General features: G+C 46.7%; 2 protein-coding genes across 2 annotated transcripts; both read right to left on the minus strand.

The window, feature by feature from the left end:
- Nucleotides 1-3,890: 3,890 nt before the first annotated feature.
- On the minus strand, nucleotides 3,891-5,525 carry LOC128781391 (olfactory receptor 8B8). The gene is made up of 2 exons (XM_053928569.1): nucleotides 5,474-5,525; nucleotides 3,891-4,943 (listed from the first exon to the last, which is right to left on the minus strand). Exon 2 carries the CDS (start codon nucleotides 4,931-4,933, stop codon nucleotides 3,977-3,979), a length of 957 nt encoding a protein of 318 aa, XP_053784544.1. The 5' UTR covers nucleotides 4,934-4,943; nucleotides 5,474-5,525; the 3' UTR covers nucleotides 3,891-3,976.
- Nucleotides 5,526-14,284: 8,759 nt separating this feature from the next.
- Nucleotides 14,285-16,366, minus strand: LOC128781448 (olfactory receptor 8B8). Its single transcript, XM_053929143.1, has 2 exons — nucleotides 16,129-16,366; nucleotides 14,285-15,620 (listed from the first exon to the last, which is right to left on the minus strand). Exon 2 carries the CDS (start codon nucleotides 15,608-15,610, stop codon nucleotides 14,654-14,656), a length of 957 nt encoding a protein of 318 aa, XP_053785118.1. The 5' UTR covers nucleotides 15,611-15,620; nucleotides 16,129-16,366; the 3' UTR covers nucleotides 14,285-14,653.
- Between the last annotated feature and the right edge of the window lie 6,398 nt (nucleotides 16,367-22,764).

Here is a 22,764-nt window from a genome sequence, read left to right on the forward strand (position 1 = left end):
TTCCTCCAACTGCAGCCCATTTCCTCCTTCCCTGTGGTCTCCCCAGGCTCTGATGGGAACTGTCACCTGAACAGGTAAAGAGAGGTGAGAAGAGGACCACTTAGGAATCACCATCAGCTTCAGGCCACAGAGCACTGGCCCCTGCACACAGAGAAGGTTTATCACTCCTTACAAATAGGCATCTTCAAAGGAGAAACATGAGAGTGAGTGCTTTACAACTACGGATGACTCTCCCATTGAATAAATGGCTGCTCGCCGAGTTACATTTAATACAGCTCATCCCACCCAGCATTTACACCCCAGTGTGTAACACCATTTGTCCGCACATAGAACTAGCAAAGGGGCAGGGAAAGTGCAGGATGTGCTTGAAACCTTTTTCCCCAAAAGGAGCAAAGTGTGAAAGAGAAATTGTGATCCTTTAAAAGGAGATAGGAACCAGTGTGAGGAGGCTCTCAGTGGACAAATCAGGCACAAATCAAGCACCAAAGTAAATAATGACAAGGATGAGTCATAACCCATTGGATAAAATTAGAATGTGTTAGTTCACAGTGATTTAAATAAATAAGTAAATAAGTAAGTAAATACATGCAGAACAAGTAAAGGTTCTTCTGGACAGAATGCCAAGTAACAAATAAGCAAGGATTGATGGGGTTACAAAACCTCCATTTTTCAACCTTCAGAGTAATCATTGATTCAGGCAGAAATCTTCAATGGATGCTAAAACTAGAGTGTGAAAGATTGAAAAGAACAAGACCTTTCATAGTCTCAAAATATATCCGCATGATATCCTTTGAATTATAAAGAAAGAAACCCTAATCTTCCCCAATCAATTACTAAGCAACTTGGAAAAGTCCCAAAACTGTGTTCCCAAACGTCCGTAGCAGCAGTTCTGATATGGAATATATCCATTAGTCAGGGGAAAGAAAGAGAAAGTTTGCTCTGGGAAAAAGGAAGGCTCACTGTCCTGTGCCCTGGGCAGCCAGCAAAGAAGCAACAGACTATGGTCTTGGTGACTGACTTCTAAGCGCATCTATATTTTGGATGCCATCATGCAGGCGCACAGTCTCTGGTACTCGGGGAAAACGGGAACTGCATACGTGAATGGTTCACTTGTTCACTCTACAAGGTTTCCTTCCCTGTGCCATCACGGGAATGTCAGTTAAAATAGGGAGAACAAAGGGATGCTCAATGGCTGGGGTTTTATTAGCTTCCTTCGAAGCCCTATGTTCAGTTGGATAGCAACTTAGAGCGTGAACAAGTTAACCGTTCTATCTAACACTGTATACAGTTTAGCATATGAAGGAGTGGAAAGTTGGGGTTTAGAAATCAAAGACAAGATCTGCTTCCTGTTACAGCCACTGGGAGACATGTACCTAGAATTGGGGATCACGGATGAAACATAGGAAGACTCCAATCAAGGCATCAGGGCAATGGGATAGTAGGGACCAAGCACGTGTCCATCCAAGGTCTGGGGAAAAAACAGCATGTTGCCAGAAGAATAAGAACAGGGAAGTCCCTTGAGCAGGTCAGCCCTTAAACTGCGAGGTGCTTCCTTCTTGCAGCCAACAGCTGTGTGTCCCCACCCACCCACCATACCAGAGTCAGGTACGGTGCTGCGTGGGGGGGATGCATCAAGATGGACTCTGCTTGCAGGAAACTTAGTTTAATTGTAGGTGTGGATGGACGTAGAAAAGTACATGAGCACTCGGTAGGTTAAGGGCAGTGTGCTGAGAGAGCACAGAGCCAGGAAAGATATTCCAGAAAGGCATCTCAGAAAGGACCGTCACAGAGGTAAGGGCTGCCCGGTATCTACCCTTCCCAGATGAAAATGTTTACTAGAAATCGGATCAACCAAGGAAAGTCATTTAAGAAATAAAGGGGGTATAAAGGAAGGAAAAGGAGGAAGAAAATCTTTCAATTTTGCTTAGAGTTTTTCCTTTGTTACCCATTTAGATTCACACACTTGTGAAGTAGTCATTTTTTTAAAGTAGGGAAAACAGATATAAAAGGAGGAGACGACACGGACACCAAAATGAAAGGTAGTAACTTGACCTGAGTGCTGGCCTAGAGCTGACCTTCTGCATATGTTTATGCTGCCAGTGAGAGGGCCAATGCACCTTCTAGAAGGAAGTGGCAATAAAATTCAAGAATCTTGTGTTAGTCCGTGATTCCCTGTCTAAGGTCCATTTTTCCCTAATAAGTTTCCCAGTATTCCTTCATCTCTGCCTCTTCTGAACTACCCACCACCATTCACATACATCTTGCCTGCTTTTTTATTCATTTCCTTGTGGCAGTAACCCTCCCCATTCCCTCCTCATCTAATTGATTGTCAATAACAGATACATTTTGAAGAAGCTTTTCTAAGACTTTGATAACAAGGACAAAGGATCTTTGAAAATCAAGATCCTATGTATGTAAGTACAGGCACCGCACATGCAAAGACTGTTTAAAAATACACAAGTTACAAGCAACCGTGATGGACCCAGTGGGAGGTATAGGAGGACCCAGAAAACTGGAGTAGAGGCAGATTTTTCTTTCACTGATTATTCTATGGGAATGATTTTTAAAAAATCCTCACCTGAACATTCATGCATTGCTTTTAGAGTGAGAAGGAGGAGAGAGAGGAAGGAACAGAGGGAAACACTGATGTGAAGACAAACATAGATTGGTGGTTTCCTATATGTGCCTGGACCACAGATCAGCCTGCAACTGAGGTATGTGCCCCGATCAGGAATCGAACCAGCGAACTTTTGTTTATATGACGATACTCCAACCAACTTAGCCACACTGGCCAGGGCTCTGGGTAACGGTTTGAAATGACCATGTACTATGCGGTCAATATACAAATACAGGTATTGTATGGAATGCAGAAACAATCTGATTGAGCATAATCATTTTTCATAGGAGCAGGCAGAGCACAGAGAACTGAAACCATTATCCCAGGTTCATAGGATAAATTCATTCACAGGATATGCTCGGTGGCAGAAGATCTAGCAGACATGAAAAGAAAACTTACTGAGCACTTAGCATTTAATTGCTTTAATAATTCTTCAACAAAGTGTTAAAGATAAAAGCATCAGTGGTGAGAGACATCAAGCAATTGGCTAAGGGCACAGAGCTGCAGAGTAAAAACTAAGAGCTCAGAGTTGATCCCACCCTCCAGTTCCCTCGTCTCTGCTCTCTCTGGGCATTTCTGCTGCCCTGTACCTCCCCCTTCCACAGCCACGCCAGCTCAGTGCTGTCCATCTATCTTGTGCCGTCTAAAGCACAGTTCTCTCATTTCATTCTCGTTCTTTTGAATTCACTTTTACTGATCTGTACCATCCCAAAGGGAAAACTATGTGTCCGTCCAAACTTCATTGTTCAAAATAGAACACGATTTTCCCAAAGACAATCTTGTTCAGTCAGAAGTCTTTTCACAGTATCTCACATATTGTTGCTTCACAAAAATATTCACAATCACAGTTTTCTTTTAAAGCAAAAGGCAACTCTACCTGCCTTGACCCAGTACTGTGACGCTGTGCATTTACACACCTGAGGCACAGAAGTCTTCCACCCCTCACTGGAAAACGTATCAGTCAGGGCCCCAGCAGAAACAGATGACTCTCTGACACAAAGTAATTGAAACACACACCCCTGACTGGTGTGGCTCAGTGTGTTGGGCGTTGCCCACCAAACCCAAAGGTTGCAGGTTTGATTCCCGGTCAGGACACACGCCTGGATTGCAGGTTCTGTCCCTGGTCAACATGCAAACGAGAGGGAACCAGTGGATGTTTCTCTTGCACTTCGATGTTTCTCTCCCTCTCTTTCTCCCTCCCTTCCCCACTCTCTAAAAATAAATGAAATCTTTTAAAAAATAAAAATTAAAAGGTGCTTAAAATGGAGTTAGTTTTGAGACTAGTTTGAGAAAGAGTTAACGCTCCCTCCATGCAACCACTGGAAGCTCATCTCCTATGGGAGGAAGAGTGTCCCCCCACTATGTGTTGCCCCTTTCCTGGGAGAACAACGTTCTGCTCAAGGTTTTCTTCAGAGCAGCTTTGACATCCTTGTTCCTCAGGCTGTAGATTAAGGGGTTCAGCATGGGCACCACAGTGGTGTAGAACAAGGAGGACACTTTCCCTTGGCTCATCGGTAAAAGGGAAGAAGGCTTGAGGTACATGAATGCCCCTGACCCAAAGAAGAGAGAAACTGCAATTATGTGGGAGCCACAGGTGCTGAAGGCTTTGAACCTGCCCTCAGTGGAATGAATGTGGAGAATGCTGGAGAGGATGAGCGCATAAGAAGTAAAGATGGTAACATTGGGCCCAGCGATATTGATGCCCACATCCACGAAAACTACCAGCATATTGACACGGGTGCTGGTGCAAGAGAGCTCCAGAAGGGGCGGGATGTCACACATGTAGTGGTCAATCAGGCGGGCAGCACAGAAAGTCAGCCTGACCATGCACACCGTGTGGGCCACTGCCCCCAAGAACCCCTTCCCATAGACAGCCAGCAAGAGACGCAAGCACACTGGGGGAGACATGGTGGCCGTGTACACCAGTGGGTGACAGATGGCGACATAGCGGTCATATGCCATCGCTGACAGGATAAAGCACTCAGAGGTAACACAAAAAAGGAAGAAGAAGAGCTGAGTCATACACCCTGTGTAGGAGATGATGTTCTTCTCAGTGACAAACCCCATCAGCATTTTGGGGGTGATAACAGTGGAATAGCAGAAATCTATGAGGGACAAGTTGAAGAGGAAGAAGTACATGGGCGTGTGCAGCTGAGAGTTCAGCCCAATCAGTGTTATCAAGCCCAGGTTGCCTGCCACGGTGACCACGTAGAAGCCTAGAAACAGGAAGAAGAGGGGGAGCTGGAGTCCTGGCTGGTTGGTTAAGCCTGCGAGGATAAACTCTGTCACAGAGGAGTTCTCAGCTACCATCCTCATTTAGGGTGTTCTGTGGGAACAAAGGAAAAGGGTCACTGAGAGAGAGAGAGAGAGAGAGAGAGTGAGAGTGAGAGAGAGAGAGAGAGAGAGAGGGAGGGAGAGAGGGAGGGAGGGAGAGAGAGAGGCAGCTGCCCTCTGTCACCTCCCTGTTCTTGAGAGTTTGACCCACACAGGCCAGCGCCGGACCTTGGCAGAGAGGCTCGCTGGATGCCCTGGGCGTGCTCTCACGGCACGCTGGAGCGGCCTCTGAGGCTGCGCAATGAGAGCAGGTGCAGCCCGAGGAGGAGCTGAGGAGTCTCCAAGGTCTTCATTCTGGTTCATTTACTGTGTCCTTCTGACTCTGGTTTCTGCTCAAGGTCCCCCAGGCTGGGAGTGGTCTCTGGAGAAAGCCCCCTCACAGGCTGGAGGCAGCCCAACTTTGCCTGGGGTATCACTTCATGGTCCAGAGAGACAGAGTGGAAAGGTGAGGTGACCTTTGTCAAAGCCTCTCCTACCCGAGCTTGATGACAGAGAAAGCTCATTCTGGACCCATTCACTCACCCTCCTTCTGCCTGATGGGCCTTTGGGTCTGACTCTTCCCAACTGTTCAGAGAGCTAACTGCTTGTGGTACGGACACTGATGAAGGAAGTGAAAACAGATGCATCTGGTGTCTGTACTGCCTGCAGGACCAAGGCTCGGGTGGCCTTCAAATTCTCCCTGAGCTGAAGAACCTGAGAGCTGTTGGAGGCTCTGGCCCGAGGCTCTGTTCCTAGCTGGCCCGAGGGAGACAATGCTCTTGCCTGTGATGGGTGCCAGCCAGGGCCAGGAGGCTGAGCAGTTTTATTCTGGGTTCAGAGACCTGGGGACCTGATTACAGGTAGAAAGCCAGAGGTTCCCCTGGGAACACAGCCTGGGAAATTAAATTTAAAAAGGAGGAAGTTTTCTTATACCCTTGATGAGATTGGAATGGGGTTTGAAAACATTATTTTTTCAGTGAACATGGCTCAGGAAAATGAAAAGTTGTGCAAACATAATAATTTCTCGTTTGTTTCGTACTCATGATGAATGCCCAGCACACTTCCTGATCTCTCGCCTGTATCCTGACCCCAGCATGCCCAGGGCTATACCCTCTTACAGACAAAACGTTCTTGCAATTCTCCCCTGAGTCCTGAAACAGGATTTTATCTGTCCCATTTTATGTTACTTGTTTAAAGATTTTATTTTTAGAGAGAGAGGAAGGGAGGGAGAAAGAGAGGGAGAGAAGCAGTGATGTGTGAGAAAAACATCGGTTGGCATCGAACCAGCAACCCTTCACACTGTGGAAAGACGTCCAACCACTCCGAGCTAACTGCTTGCAGTGCTGACACGGCCCACAGGTCAGGGTACCACTCCCATTGCAGAGATGTAATTTAACAGATGTCAAAGCTTAAAAGGATGTAGGAAATCTAAGTGACTCTGACTGCAAATCTGGTGTCTTCAACAATTGCATTTAATACCTCCCTGTGAGTAATAACCCAATGTATAAAGTTTTGCCTTCAAGGCTCTGACATTCTCTTGGAAAAGATGATAGAACTCATGTACCTGAATATGACCTGAATATAAAACAAAGGGGTAAGATCTCGAAAGGGTAGAAACTAAATGGTATGTGAGTTCAGAGCAGGGCATGCTACACACCACTTACACAGCCAGCACAATGTCTCGACCAGGGAGAAGCAAACCTTCTCAGTTGTCTCTTGGAATTTGAGCTTGACAGTAAAAACAATCCCTATTAATTGAGAACGTTTTTTTTCCCAAAACGGCCAAATCGTTGGGCTTCTCCTTGATGGCTCCTATCCTCTGCCCTCCCAGCTGTCCTCTGGCTCCAGTGCCCTCACAGTGGCCCCAATGGCCATTCACCCCACTGGACCCACCAAGCTTGGCCTCCGTGTTTGGCTTCTTATGATCTTTTTATAGCTACTCTCTCCCATAACAAAACTTATCACTCTGTGGCCCCGTTTTTCAGACCTCTGCCTGAGGTCAGTGACAGCCAATTCACACTTCGGGCGCCTAGATTTGAGGTCATATTAAAAAACCATGTAGCCAGTGGTTTGCAGTGTGACTGTGCAATGGAATAGGGAAGTGTGTATATATTACTAAAAGGACATATTATTGCTGCTCCTTTCAGTCACAATACATCAGAATCACCAGGGGTGAGACTTTATCATCAGTCTTCTCATCTGTTCAGCCCGGTGATCTGGATCTTTCACCAGGTTTGGGGTTCACCCATCTGAGCCTGTGCCTTTCCCTGCAGACAGGAAATCCGGAACGATCACACAGCTGGGTGGTGGTAGAGACCAGAATGAAACGTGGGCCAACCTGCCCAGGTGAAGAGGTTTCCCAAACCACCCATAGAAGCCCACCTGGCTTTCAGTTGGGCTGAAATGGGGGTACAGTAAAAGACAGAATTGCACAGCATCCCTGGAACAGCACCCCAGGGTTATAGTAGGGAGTGACTTGGATGTGGAATGGGAAAACTGTACACAGTGTGACTCCGAGGAGCATTTCCAACAGGGCATGGCTGGCCCGAGCCTCATGAGGAAGACCAGCTGGTCTAATGGTGCCCAGGTGTCAGTGACTTGAGGCCCCAGTCCCTCTAGGCACGATGTTTTCCCTTGTAATTCAGACAAATCCACTGGACGGAGAGCAATGAGAGAAGGGCCAAGGGCTGCACTTTCAACACAAGTAGCAGCTAAATGGATCGATAGGCCTCCCGAAATTTGGTAGCACAATACAAATCACAGCGCGCGGGCCTTGTCTCAGCCCTGGGTGCCCCCTGTCCTCCACTCTGAACTTTCTCACGAGGCCCCGAGTTCTGGCCCATTACCAAGCTCTCTGTGCGGGATAGCGTTTCTGCCTCACTTTATGTTATTCAGCCTCTCTTTTCAGTTTGTCCTGTTGCTGCGGCAGCTGGTTGCAGGCAGTTAGTGCCAAACAACACGGCTCCTCAGCTGTACCGGTGCGCCCTACTTCCTGCTGTAGGACGCCGTCTCTGTCACCACATGTGGAACGTCTGTGGGAATCCACTCAGACATTCTCGTACCTGTGGGGATGGTACCTACCACACCAATCTTTGCCATTGTTTCTGGAAGTGCTGACTCTGACTAATGCATAGCTTATAGATGAACGGGGTGCAGGGAACTAACTTCAAAAGATACAGAATCTGACCCTCAGCCACCCCAGCTCCAGGAGGTTTGCTGACCCCCAAAAGTGAAGCCAGGATGACGCTAAGGCGGGGTGACTAAACCAGGATGATGCACGGGGACTGTCACTTGCCTTATTAGACTGGACTGTGCTTGTGTGCACACAGAGCACTTTTCTGCCCCTCCCTTGGTCTCTTTGCTCTGTTCCCATCCTCCTCCTTACAACAACCCCTACCTGCACTGAGAGGTGAAGATGGGCTTTGACACCTGAGTCTCCTTGTTCCAGGGAGGTGGGCTGAGAGATATGGGTTCCCTATCTTCCAGATGACTGGCATCTGAATAAACCACTTTCCTTACACCAGCACCTGCCTGTCCAGGACTGCTTTGGAAGTGTCAGGCAGATGGACCCGCATTCGGTTACATTCCGGCACTTGTACAAACCTAGAAGTGGGCAGGTGTTAATGCCCCAAGGAGCCCGTGGCTAAGTGCTCCCTTCTTGTGCATCTTTCATGGTTCATTTTTCATGACGTGCCCAAGGGCCTCAGAGGATGGATCCTAAATTTTCCAGTCTAGTAAGCAGCTCATGAACCCACCCAGCTTGGCCTTAGTTTCTCCCCTTTCCTGTTAATCTTCCTCTTCCCTGAGATCACTCCACCAATAAGGTACCTGCACACTGGTGTCTGTCTCCAGCATGGCTTGTTGTGGGGAACCCCCACTAAGACCCTGCTGAAACACTGTGTAAAGCAGGTCTGAGCAAAATGTGTCTCACTCCAGCTGGAAGGAAGCAGCCTTCCCTTGTTTGATTCCAGGAGAGAAAATCAATATGTATCAGTAACTTTATCAAGTACCGGAAACTGCATGTTACAGAGAATTTCTGTGACTTAAACACACCCTATCTAAACTCCCAAATGCAAACCCTCAGCAGCTCACACTGTTGGGGGATCAGAGGAAAACCCTGTAGAACCTTGTCCTCAGAGCCGCTGTGGCTCCCCTCTCAGCACAGCGCTGTCTCATTACCATCCCCACGGCCCATAAGCCGTGACCGATGGGAGCTGGGCTTAGTCGCTTTTATGCCCTTGGAACCCAGCACAGAACTTGGTCTGCAGCAGCTCACAGAATGTTTATGGGTCCCTTGTGCTCCATCGCATCATGTGCAAAATGGGGCCAAAAATTATATTTGACAGGGTTGTTGTGAGGATTAAATCAGAAGAAGGAACAGCCTAGGAAAGGGGCTGACATGTGGAACAGCTGTGATCATGTTACAGGAAATACACAGAGAACATACGTAAAATATGGATAGTTTAGGGAGGGTGTGAGGGAGAGGTAAAGATTGCTGAGAGCAGGTTCACCCTGAAAGGGGAGAGGGAGGTATTTCCCTAGGGTGGGAGAGCTCATAGAAGTCCGGGGAGCTCTGAAGGATGCTTTTCCTTCAAAACTCTATCTAGGGCCCATCCCAACCACATCATCTGCAGACAGGATCAAGGCCCTTGATCATTTACCTTGTCCCTACTTCCTCTCCCATTGCCAATGCCCTAGTTTTCAAATACCCCCACTTTTCCATACACCAAAGCCCCAATTGCAAAGGCAGGTGAGGTTTCCTTTGCAGTCTGCAATCTCCTCTTTCTGTACCTCTTTCTAATCTCCATCAAAGCTCCTCTGTCCCAATTACTCAAGGTGCTCCTACTGGCTCTGCCTTTGATTTTCTGGTAAAACCCAGTCTTGGGAAAGAGCTCACAAATTCATCAACACAGCCTAGTGTAAAGAGTTGTGGAGGGCCATCCACATGCCAGGCCTTCATCCAGACATACAAAAAATTGAAGAAAAACTTTTACCCCCAAATAGATCTTTAATTATGAAATTTCACACAGTGCTCAATTGATGACAGGTATATTTTGGTCAGGATGGGGCAGCTCTCTCTCACATCGATATTTCTCTGTTTCCCCTCCTCTCTCTGTAAAAGCAATGAAAAAATTTACTGCAGTGGGGATAAAAAATAAAATAAAATATAATATAATATAATAGAAGGAAACAGTGTTGTCTTTCTGTGCAGCAAACAGAACGTGTCACATCATTCCACGGATCTTCCAGGATTAAACACAATAAGAGTGGTCATTAAAAGATTGTGATTTTCATATACATTTAATGACACGGAAAGCTGTTCACAGCGTGTTACAGAATGAAAAGTAGAGTTACGAACTCCTACTAAACATGATCACACCGTCTGTGCAGAACCACCTCTGTCATGTTTACAGAGCACACACACACACACACTTTTGCACACAGTTTCCACCGCCCTGTCTAAGCCATCACAACAACACACACACAAAATACACCAAAACAACATACAAAAAATCCTAAGTAGTTACCTCTAGGTGGCAGGATTATGGATTTTCAAAATACATTTTGCTTCTCTTTCCTTTTACACATTCTTACAACACTCAAGCCTTTCGAGGTAGGACATGAGTGAAGGACACAAGTGGGACAAAGGTCATATCTTTAAGGGGTCCAGGATGAACCGTGTCTACAAGCAAACCCTGGGCACCAGAGCCTGGGGCTTTACTTCCTCCAACCGCAGCCCATTTCTTCCCTCCCTGTGGTCTCCCCAGGCTCTGATGGGAACTGTCACCTGAACAGGTAGAGGGAGGTGAGAAGAGGACCACAGGGGACACTTAGGAATCACCATCAGCTTCAGGCCACAGAGCACTGGCCAGTCACAGAGAGAAGGGTTATCACTAGTTACAAATAGGCATCTTCAAAGGAGAAACATGAGAGTGAGAACTTTACAACTACGGATTACTCTCCCATTGAATAAATGGCTGCTTGCAGAGTTACACTTAATACAGCTCATCCCACCCAGCATTTACACCCCAGTGTGTAACACCATTTGTCCGCACATAGAACTAGCAAAGGGGCAGGGAAAGTGCAGGATGTGCTTGAAACCTTTTTCCCCAAAAGGAGCAAAGTGTGAAAGAGCTATTGTGATCTTTAAAAGGAGATAGGAACCAATGTGCAGAGGCTCTCAGTGGACAAATCAGGGAAATATCAAGCACCAAAGTAAATAATGACAATGATGAGTCATAACCCATTGGATAAAATTAGAATGCATGAGTTGACAGTGATTTAAATAAATAAGTAAATAAGTAAGTAAATACATGCAGAAGAAGTAAAGGTTCTTCCGGACAGAATGCCTAGTAACAAATAAGCAAGGATTGATGGGGTTACAAAACCTCCATTTTTCAACCTTCAGAGTAATCATTGATTCCGGCAAAAATCTTCAGTGGACGCTAAAACTAGAGTGTAAAAGATTGAAAAGGAACAAGACCTTTCATAGTCTCAGAATATATCCGCATGATATCTTTCGAATTATAAAGAAAGAAACCCTAATCTTCCCCAATCAATTACTAAGCAACTTGGAAAAGTCCAAAAACTGTGTTCCCAAACGTCCGTAGCAGCAGTTCTGATATGGAATATATCCATTTGATAAGGGAAAGAAAGAGAAATTTTGCTCTGGGAAAAAGGAAGGCTCACTGTCCTGTGCCCTGGGCAGCCAGCAAAGAAGCAGCAGACCATGGTCTTGGTGACTGACTTCTAAGCGCATCTATGTTTTGGACGCCATCACGCAGGCGCACAGTCTCTGATACTCGGGAAAAATGGGAACTGCATACGTGAATGGTTGGTTCACTTGTTCACTCTACAAGGTTTCCTTCCCTGTGCCATCACGGGAATGTCAGTTAAAATAGGGAGAACAAAAGGGATGCTCAATGGCTGGGGTTTTATAAGCTTCCTTCGAAGCCCTATGTTCAGTTGGATAGCAACTTAGAGCGTGAACAAGTTAACCATTTTATCTAACACTGTATACAGTTTAGCATATGAAGGAGTGGAAAGTTGGGGTTTACAAAACAAAGATAGGATCTGCTTCCTGCTACTGCTACCTGGAGACATGGGTCTAGAATTGGGGATCACGGATGAAACATAGGAAGACTCTACTCACGGCATCAGGGGAATGGGATAGTAGGGACCAAGCACGTGTCCATCCAAGGTCTGGGGAAAAAACAGCATGTTGCCAGAAGAATAAGAACAGGGAAGCCCCTTGAGCAGGTCAGCCCTTAAACTGTGAGGTGCTTCCTTCTTGCAGCCAACACCTGTATGTCCCCACCCACCCAGCCTACACAGGTCAGGTACTGTGCTGGGTGGGGGGGATGCATCAAGATGGACTCTGCTTGCAGGAAACTTAGTCTAATTGGAGGTGTGGATGGACGCGGAAAAGTATGTGAGCACTTAGTAGGTTAAGGGCAGTGTGCTGTGAGAGCACAGAGCCAGGAAAGATATTCCAGAAAGGCATCTCAGAAAGGACCGTCACAGAGGTAAGGGCTGCCCGGTATCGTCCCTTCCCAGATGAAAATGTTTACCAGAAGTCGCATGAAACCAAGGAAAGTCATTTAAGAAATAAAGGGGGTATATAAGGAAGGAAAAGGAGGAAGAAAATGTTTTCAATTTTCCTGCTACTTTTCTTTTTTTTACCCATTTAGATTCACCCACTTGTGAAGTAGTCTTTTTTATGAAATAGAGGAAAACAAAGATATAAAAGGAGGAGACGACACGGACACCAAAATGAAAGGTAGTAACTTGACCTGAGTGCTGGCCTAGAGCTGACCTTCTGCATATGTTTATGCTGCCAGTGAGAGGGCCAATGCACCTTCTAGAAGGAATATGCCATAAAATTCAAGAATCTTGTGTTAGTCCGTGACTCCCTGTCTAAGGTCCATTTTTCCCTAATAAGTTTCCCAGTATTCCTTCATCTCTGTCTCTTCTGGGCTGCCCACCACCATTCACATACATCTTGCCTGCTTTTTTATTCATTTCCTTGTGGCAGTAACCCTCCCCATTCCCTCCTCATCTAATTGATTGTCAATAACAGATACATTTTGAAGCAGCTTTTCTAAGACTTTGAAAACAAGGACAAAGGATCTTTGAAAAACAAGATCCTATGTATGTAAGTACAGGCACCGCACATGCAAAGACTGTCTAAAAATACACAAGTTACAAGCAACCGTGATGGACCCAGTGGGAGGTATAGGAGGACCCAGAAAACTGGAGTAGAGGCAGATTTTTCTTTCACTGATTATTCTATGGGAATGAATTTTAAAAAATCCTCACCTGAACATTTATGCATTGCTTTTAGAGTGAGAAGGAGGAGAGAGAGGAAGGAATAGAGGGAAACACTGATGTGAGAGAAAAACATAGATTGGTTGTTTCCTATATGTGCCTGGACCACAGATCAAGCCTGCAACTGAGGTATGTGCCCCGATCAGGAATCGAACCAGTGAACTTTTGTTTATACGACGATACTCCAACCAACTTAGCCACACTGGCCAGGGCTCTTAGGTAACAGTTTCAAATGACCATGTACTACGTGGTCAATATACAAATACAGGTATTGGATGGAATGCAGAAACAATCTGATTGAGCATAATCATTTTTCATAGGAGCAGGCGGAGCACAGAGAACTGAAACCATTATCCCAGGTTCATAGGATAAATTCATTCATAGGATATGCTCGGTGGTAGAAGATCTAGCAGACATGAAAAGAAAACTTACTGAGCGCTTAGCACTTAATTGCTTTAATAATTCTTCAACAAAGTGTTAAAGATAAAAGCATCAGTGGTGAGAGACATCAAGCAATTGGCTAAGGGCACAGAGCTGCACAGTAAAAACTAAGAGCTGAGAGTTGATCCCACCCTCCAGTTCCCTCGTCTCTGCTCTCTCTGGGCATTTCTGCTGCTCTGTTCCTGCCCCTTCCACAGCCACGCCAGCTCAGTGCTGTCCATCTATCTTGTGCCGTCTAAAGCACAGTTCTCTCATTTCACTCTCGTTCTTTTGAATTCACTTTTACTGATCTGTACCATCCCAAAGGCAAAACTATGTGTCCGTCCAAACTTCATTGTTCAAAATAGAACACGATTTTCCCAAAGACAATCTTGTTCAGTCAGAAGTCTTTTCACAGTATCTCACATATTGTTGCTTCACAAAAATATTCACACTCACAGTTTTCTTTTAAAGCAAAAGGCAACTCTACCTGCCTTGACCCAGTACCGTGACGCTGTGCATTTACACACCTGAGGCACAGAAGTCTTCCACCCCTCACTGGAAAACGTTATCAGTCAGGGCCCCAGCAGAAAACAGATGACTCACTGACACAAAGTAATTGAAACACACACCCCTGACTGGTGTGGCTCAGTGTGTTGGGTGTTGCCCACCAAACCCAAAGGTTGCAGGTTTGATTCCCGGTCAGGACACACGCCTGGATTGCAGGTTCTGTCCCTGGTCAAGATGCAAACGAGAGGGAACCAGTGGATGTTTCTCTTGCACATCGGTGTTTCTCTCCCTCTCTTTCTCCCTCCCTTCCCCACTCTCTAAAAATAAATGAAATCTTTTAAAAAATAAAAATTAAAAGGTGCTTAAAATGGGAGTTAGTTTTGAGACTAGTTTGAGAAAGAGTTAACGCTCCCTCCATGCAACCACTGGAAGCTCATCTCCTATGGGAGGAAGAGTGTCCCCCCACTATGTGTTGCCCCTTTCCTGGGAGAACAACGTTCTGCTCAAGGTTTTCTTCAGAGCAGCTTTGACATCCTTGTTCCTCAGGCTGTAGATTAAGGGGTTCAGCATGGGCACCACAGTGGTGTAGAACAAGGAGGACACTTTCCCCTGGCTCATCGGCAAAAGGGAAGAAGGTTTGAGATACATGAATGCCCCTGACCCAAAGAAGAGAGAAACTGCAACTATGTGGGAGCCACAGGTGCTGAAGGCTTTGAACCTGCCCTCAGTGGAACGAATGTGCAGAATGCTGGAGAGGATGAGCGCATAAGAAGTAAAGATGGTAACAGTGGGCACAGCGATATTGATGCCCGCATCCACGAAAACTACCAGCACATTGACACGGGTGCTGGTGCAAGAGAGCTCCAGAAGGGGCAGGATGTCACACATGTAGTGGTCAATCAGGCGGGCAGCACAGAAGGTCAGCCTCACCATGCACACTGTGTGGGCCATGGCCCCCGCAAACCCCTTCCCATAGACAGCCAACAAGAGACGCAAGCACACTGGGGGAGACATGGTGGCCGTGTACACCAGTGGGTGACAGATGGCGACATAGCGGTCATATGCCATCGCTGAGAAGACAAAGCACTCAGAGATAACCAAAAAAGTGAAGAAGAACAGCTGAGTCATACACCCTGTGTAGGAGATGATGTTCTTCTCAGTGACAAACCCCATCAGCATTTTGGGGGTGATAACAGTGGAATAGCAGAAATCTATGAGGGACAAGTTGAAGAGGAAGAAGTACATGGGGGTGTGCAGCTGAGAGTTCAGCCCAATCAGTGTTATCAAGCCCAGGTTCCCTGCCACGGTGACCATGTAGAAGCCTAGAAACAGGAAGAAGAGGGGGAGCTGGAGTCCCGGCTGGTTGGTTAAGCCTGAGAGGATAAACTCTGTCACAGAGGAGTTCTCAGCTACCATCCTCATTTAGGGTGTTCTGTGGGAACAAAGGGAAAGGGTCACTGAGAGAGATTGAGAGAGAGAGAGTGAGAGAGAGAGAGTGAGACAGAGAGAGAGAGAGAGAGAGAGAGGCAGCTGCCCTCTGTCACCTCCCTGTTCTTGAGAATTAGACCCACACAGGCAGGCGCTGAACCTCAGCAGAGAGGCTCACTGGTTGCCCTGGGCCTGCTCTCACTGCACGTTGGAGCTCCTGTGAGGCTGCTCAGTGAGAGCAGGTGCTGCCCGTAGAGGAGCTGAGGAGTCTCCCAGATCTTCATTCTGGACCATTTACTGTGTCCTTCTGACTCTGGTTTCTGCTCAAGGTCCCCCAGGCTGGGAGCGGTCTCTGGAGAAAGCCCCCTCACAGCCTGGAGGCAGCCCAACTTTGCCTGGGGTGTCACTTCATGGTCCAGAGAGACAGAGTGGAAGGTGAGGTGACCTTTGTCAAAGCCTCTCCTACCCGAGCTTGACGATAGAGAAAGCTCATTCCGAACTCAGTCACTCACCCTCCTTCCGCCTGATGGGCTTTGGGTCTGACTCTTCCCAGCTGTTCAGAGAGCTCACTGCTTGCGGTGCTGACACGGATGAAGGAACTGAAAGCAGATGCATCTGGTGTCTGTCCTGTCTGCAGGACCAGGGCTCTGGTGACCTTCAAATTGTCCCTGAGCTGAAGAACCTGAGAGCTGTTGGAGGCCCTGGCCCGAGACTCTGTTCCCAGCTGGCATGAGGGAGACAGTGTTCTTGCCTGTGATGGGTGCCAGCCTGGTCCAGGAGGCTGAGCAGTTTTATTCTGGGTTCAGAGACCTGGGGACCTGATTACAGGTAGAAAGCCAGAGGTTCCCCTGGGAACACAGCCCTGGAAATTAACTTTAAAAAGGAGGAAGTTTTCTTATACCCTTGATAAGATTGGAATGGGGTTTGAAAAACATATTTTGTTCAGTGAACATTGCTCAGGAAAATGAAAATTTGTGCAAACATAATAATTTCTCGTTTGTTTCGTACTCATGATGAATGCCCGACACACTTCCTGACCTCTCGCCTGTATCCTGACCCCAGCATGCCCAGGGCTATACCCTCTTACAGACAAAACATTGTTGCAATTCTCCCCTGAGTCCTGGGAACAGGATTTTGTCTGTCCCATTTTATGTTACTTGTTTAAAGATTTTTTTTAGAGAGAGAGGAAGGTAGGGAGAAAGAGAGGGAGAGAAGCATTGATGTGTGAGAGAAACATCGGTTGGCATCGAACCAGCAACCCTTCACACTGTGGAAGGACGTCCAACTACTCCGAGCTAACTGCTTGCAGTGCTGACATGACGGCCCACAGGTCAGGGTACCACTCCCATTGCAGAGATGGAATTTAACAGATGTCAAAGCTACAAAGGATGTAGGAAATCTAAGTGACCCTGACTGCAAATCTGGTGTCTTCAACAATTGCATTTAATACCTCCCTGTGAGTAATAACCCAATGTATAAAGTTTTGCCTTCAAGGCTCTGACATTCTCTTGGAAAAGATGATAGAACTCATGTACCTGAATATGAACCTGAATATAAAACAAAGAGGTAATATCTCGAAAGGGTAGAAACTAAATGGTATGTGAGTTCAGAGGAGGGCATGCTACACACCACTTACACAGCCAGCACAATGTCTCGACCAGGGAGTAGCAAATCTTCTCAGTTGTCTCTTGGAATTTGAGCTTGACAGTAAAAACAATCCCTATTAATTGAGAACGTTTTTTTTCCCAAAACGGCCAAATCGTTGGGCTTCTCCTTGATGGCTCCTATCCTCTGCCCTCCCAGCTGTCCTTTGGCTCCAGTGCCCCCACAGTGGCCTCAATGGCCATTCACCCCACTGGACCCACCAAGCTTGGCCTCCGTGTTTGGCTTCTTATGATCTTTTACTAGCTACCCGCTCCCATAACAAAACTTATCCCTCTCTGGCCCTGTCTTTCAGAGCTCACTGGAGCTCAGTAATAGCCAGTTCACACTTCGGGGGCCTAGATTTGAGGTCATATTAAAAAACCATGTAGCCGGTGGTTAGCAGTGTGACTGTGCAATGGAATAGGGAAGTGTGTATATATTACTAAAAGGACATATTGTTGCTACTCCTTTCAGTCACAATACATCAGAATCACCAGGGGTGAGACTTTATCATCAGTCTTCTCATCTGTTCAGCCCGGTGATCTGGATCTTTCACCAGGTTTGGGGTTCACCCATCTGAGCCTGTGTCTGTACGCTGCAGACAAGAAATCCGGACTGAGCACACAGCTGCGTGGTGGCAGAGACCAGAATGAAACGTGGGCCAACCTGCCCAGGTGAAGAGGTTTCCCAAACCACCCATAGAAGCCCACCTGGCTTTCAGTTGGGCTGAAATGGGGTACAGTAAAAGACAGAATTGCACAGCAGGCCTGGAACAGCACGGCAGGGTCATACTGGGGAGTATGACTTGGATGTCGCATGGGAAAACTGTACACAGTGTGACTCCGAGAGGCATTTCCAACAGGGCATGGCTGGCCCGGGCCTCATGAGGAAGACCAGCTGGTCTAATGGTGCCCAGGTGTCAGTGACTTGAGGCCCCAGTCCCTCTAGGCACGATGTTTTCCCTTGTAATTCAGACAAATCCACTGGACGGAGAGCAATGAGAGAAGGGCCAAGGGCTGCACTTTCAACACAAGTAGCAGGTAAAGGGATCGATAGGCCTCACGAAATTTGGTAGCACAATACAAATCACAGCGCGCGGGCCTTGTCTCAGCCCTGGGTGTCCCCTGTCCTCCACTCTGAACTTTCTCACGAGGCCCCGAGTTATGGCCCATTACCCAGCTCTCTGTGCGGGATAGCGTTTCTGCCTCACTTTATGTTATTCAGCCCGTCTTTTCAGTTTGTCCTATTGCTGTGGCAGCTGGTTGCAGGCAGTTAGTGCCACACAACACGGCTCCTCAGCTGTACTGGTGCGCCCGGCTTCCTGCGGTAGGACGCCGTCTCTGTCACCACATGTGGAACGTCTGTGGGAATCCACTCAGACATTCTCGTACCTGTGGGGATGGTACCCACCACACCAATCTTTGCCATTGTTTCTGGAAGTGCTGACTCTGACTAATGCATAGCTTATAGATGAACGGGGTGCAGGGAACTAACTTCAAAAGATACAGAATCTGACCCACAGCCACCCCAGCTCCAGGAGGTTTGCTGACCTCCAATAGTGAAGCCAGGATGACGCTAAGGCGGGATGACTAAACCAGGATGATGCACGGGGACTGTCACTTGCCTTATGGGATTCGACTGTGCTTGTGTGCACACAGAGCACTTTTCTGCCCCTCCCTTGGTCTCTTTGCTCTGTTCCCATCCTCCTCCTTACAACAACCCCTACCTGCACTGAGAGGTGAAGATGGGCTTTGAGACAAGAGTCCCCTACCTCCGGGAGGTGGGCTGAGAGATATGGGTCCCCCATCTTCCAGATGACTGGCATCTGAACAAACCACTTTCCTTACACCAGCACCTGCCTCTTGAGGATTGCTTTCAAAGCGGCAGGCAGACAGACCTGCATTCGGTTATATTCCGGCACTTGTACAAACCTAGAAGTGGGCAGGCGTTAACACACCTGGGAGCCCGACGCTAAGTGCTCCCTTCTTGTGCATCTTTCGTGGTTCATTCTTCATGACGTGCCCAAGGGCCTCAGAGGATGGATCCTAAATTTTCCAGTCTAGTAAGCAGCTCATTAACCCACCCAGCTTGGCTTGAGTTTCTCCCCTTTCCTCTTAATCTTCCTCTTCCCTGAGATCACTCCACCAATAAGCTACCTGCACACTGGTGTCTGTCTCCAGCATGGCTTGTTGTGGGGAATCCCCACTAAGACCCTGCTGAAACACTGTGTAAAGCAGGTCTGAGCAAATTGTGCCTCACTCCAAATGGAAGGAAGCTGCCTTCCCTATTTGATTCCAGGAGAGAAAATCAAATATGTGTCAGTAACTTTATCAAGTACCGGAAACTCCATGTTGCTGAGAGTTTCTGTGTCTTAAACATGCCCTATCTAAACTCCCAAATGCCACAAGGAGTAGGGTCTCAAACTCTCAGCAGCTCACACTGTGGGGGATCTGCCGAAACACCCTTCAGCACCTTGTCCTCAGAGCCACTGCAGCTCCCCTCTCAGCACAGCGCTATCTCGTTACCGTCCCCACGGCCCATAAGCCGTGACCGATGGGAGCTGGGCTTAGTCACTTTTATGCCCTTAGAACCCAGCACAGAACTGGGTCTGCAGCAGCTCACAGGATGTTTATGGGTCCCTTGTGCTCCATCTCATCATGTGCAAAATGGGGCCAATAGTTATATTTGACAGGGTTGTTGTGAGGATTAAATCAGAAGAAGGAACAGCCTAGGAAAGGGGCTGACATGTGGAACAGCTGTGATCATGTTACAGGAAGTACACAGAGAACATACGTAAAATATGGATAGTTTAGGGAGGGAGTGAGGGAGAGGTAAAGATTGCTGAGAGCAAGTTCACCCTGAAAGGGGTGAGACAGGTATTTCCCTAGGGTGGGAGAGCTCATAGAAGTCAGGGCAGCTCTGAAGGATGCTTTTCCTCAAAACTCTATCTAGGGCCCATCCCAACAACATCATCTGCACACAGGATCGAGGCCCTTCATCAATTACCTTGTCCCTACTTCCTATCCCATCGCCAATGCCCTAGTTTTCAAATACCCCCACTTTTCCATACACCAAAGGCCCCATTGCAAAGTCAGGTGAGGTTTCCTTTACAGTCTGCAATCTCCTCTTTCTGTACCTCTTTCTAATCTCCGTCAAATCTCCTCTGTCCCAATTACTCAAGGAGCTCCTACTGGCTCTGCCTTTGATTTTCTGGTAAAACCCAGTCTTGGGAAAGACCTCACAAATTCATCAACACAGCCTAGTGTAAAGAGTTGCTGAGGGCCATCCTCATTCCAGGCCTTCTTGCAGACATATAAGAAAATGAAGACAAAACTTTTACCCCCAAATAGATCTTTAATTATGAAATTTCACACAGTCCTTAATTGATGACAGTTATATTTTGGTCTGGCATGGAGAGCTCTCTCTCACATGGATATTTCTGTGTTTCCCTCCTCTCTCTGTAAAAGCGATGAAAAAATGACCTCTGGTGGGGATAAAAAAATACAATACAATACAATACAATAAAATATAATATAATAGAAGGAAACAGTGTTGTCTTTCTGTGCAGCAAACAGAACGTGTCACATCATTCCACTGATCTTCCAGGATTAAACACAATAAGCGTGGTCATTAAAAGATCGTGATTTCCATATACATTTAATGATACGGAAAGCTGTTCACAACGTGTTACAGAATGAAAAGTAGAGTTACGAACTCCTACTAAACATGATCACACCGCCTGTGCAGCACACACCTCTGTGGTGTTGAGAGCACACACACACACAACTATGCACACAGTTTCCACCCCCCTGTCTAAGACATCACAACAAAACACACAGAAAAATAGACCAAAACAACATACACAAAAATCCTAAGTAGTTACCTCTAGGTGGGAGGATTATGGATTTTCAAAATACATTTTGCTTCTCTTTCCTTTTACATATTCTTACAACACTTGAGCCTTTTGAGGTCGGACATGAGTGAAGGACACAAGTGGGACAAAGATCATATCATTAAGGGGTCCAGGATGAACCATGTCTACAAGCAAACTCTGGGCACCAGAGCCTGGGGCTCTACTTCCTCCAACCGCAGCCCATTTCTTCCTTCCCTGTGGTCTCCCCAGGCTCTGATGGGAACTGTCACCTGCACAGGTAAAGAGAGGTGAGAAGAGGACCACAGGGGACACTTAGGAATCACCATCAGCTTCAGACCACAGAGCACTGGCCCAGTCACAGAGAAAAGGGTTATCACTCATTACAAATAGGCATCTTCAAAGGAGAAACCTGAGAGTGAGAGCTTTACAACTACGGATTACTCTCCCATTGAATAAATGGCTGCTTGCAGAGTTACACTTAATACAGCTCATCCCACCCAGCATTTACACCCCAGTGTGTAACACCATTTGTCCGCACATAGAACTAGCAAAGGGGCAGGGAAAGTGCAGGATGCGCCTGAAACGTGTTTTGCCAAAGGGAGCAAAGTGTGCAAGAGCAATTGTGATCCTTTAAAAGGAGATAGGAACCAATGTACAGAGGCTGTCAGTGGACAAATCAGGGATAAATCAAGCAACAAACTAAATAATGACAATGACAAGTCATAACCCATTGGATAAAATTAGAATGTGTTAGTTCACAGTGATTTAAATAAATAAGTAAATAAGTAAGTAAATACATGCAGAACAAGTAAAGGTTCTTCCGGACAGAATGCCAAGTAACAAATAAGCAAGGATTGATGGGGTTACAAAACCTCCACTTTTCAACCTTCAGACTAATCATTGTTTTGGGCAAAAATCTTCAGTGGATGCTAAAACTAGAGTGTGAAAGATTGAAAAGGAATAAGACCTTTCATAGTCTCAAAATATGTCCTCACGATTTCCTTTTAATTACAAAGAATGAAACCCTAATCTTCCCCAATCAATTACTAAGCAACTTGCAAAAATCCAAAAACTGTGTTCCCAAACGCCCGTAGCAGTAGTTCTGATATAAAATATAACCATTTGTCAGGGGAAAGGAAGAGAAAGTTTGCTCTGGGAAAAAGGAAGGCTCATTGTCCTGTGCCCTGGGCAGCCAGCAAAGAAGCAACAGATTATGGTCTTGGTGAATGACTTCTAAGCGCATCTATATTTTGGACGCCATCATGCAGGCGCACAGTCTCAGGTACTCTGGGAAATCGGGAACTGCATAGGTGAATGATGCACTTTTCCACTGTACCAGGTTTCCTTCTGTGTATCATCACGGGAATGTCAGTTAAAATAGGGAGAACAAAAGGGATGCTCAATGGCTGGGGTTTTATAAGCTTCCTTCGAAGCCCTATGTTCAGTTGGATAGCAACTTAGAGGGTGAAGAAGTTAACCGTTTTATCTAACACTGTATACAGTTTAGCATATGAAGGAGTGGAAAGTTGGGGTTTATAAGTCAAAGACAGGATCTGCTTTCTGCTACAGCCACCAGGAGACATGTGCCTAGAATTGGGGATCACAGATGAAACATAGGAAGACTCTACTC

The sequence above is a fragment of the Desmodus rotundus genome, chromosome 7 (genome assembly GCF_022682495.2).
Source record: "Desmodus rotundus isolate HL8 chromosome 7, HLdesRot8A.1, whole genome shotgun sequence".
Classification (NCBI taxonomy): Eukaryota; Metazoa; Chordata; class Mammalia; order Chiroptera; family Phyllostomidae; genus Desmodus; species Desmodus rotundus.

Coding starts and splice junctions, on each gene's coding strand:
- LOC128781391 (XM_053928569.1), bottom strand. CDS start 4,933: ATGAGGATGGTAGCTGAGAACTCCTCTGTGACAGAGTTTATCCTCGCA.
- LOC128781448 (XM_053929143.1), bottom strand. CDS start 15,610: ATGAGGATGGTAGCTGAGAACTCCTCTGTGACAGAGTTTATCCTCTCA.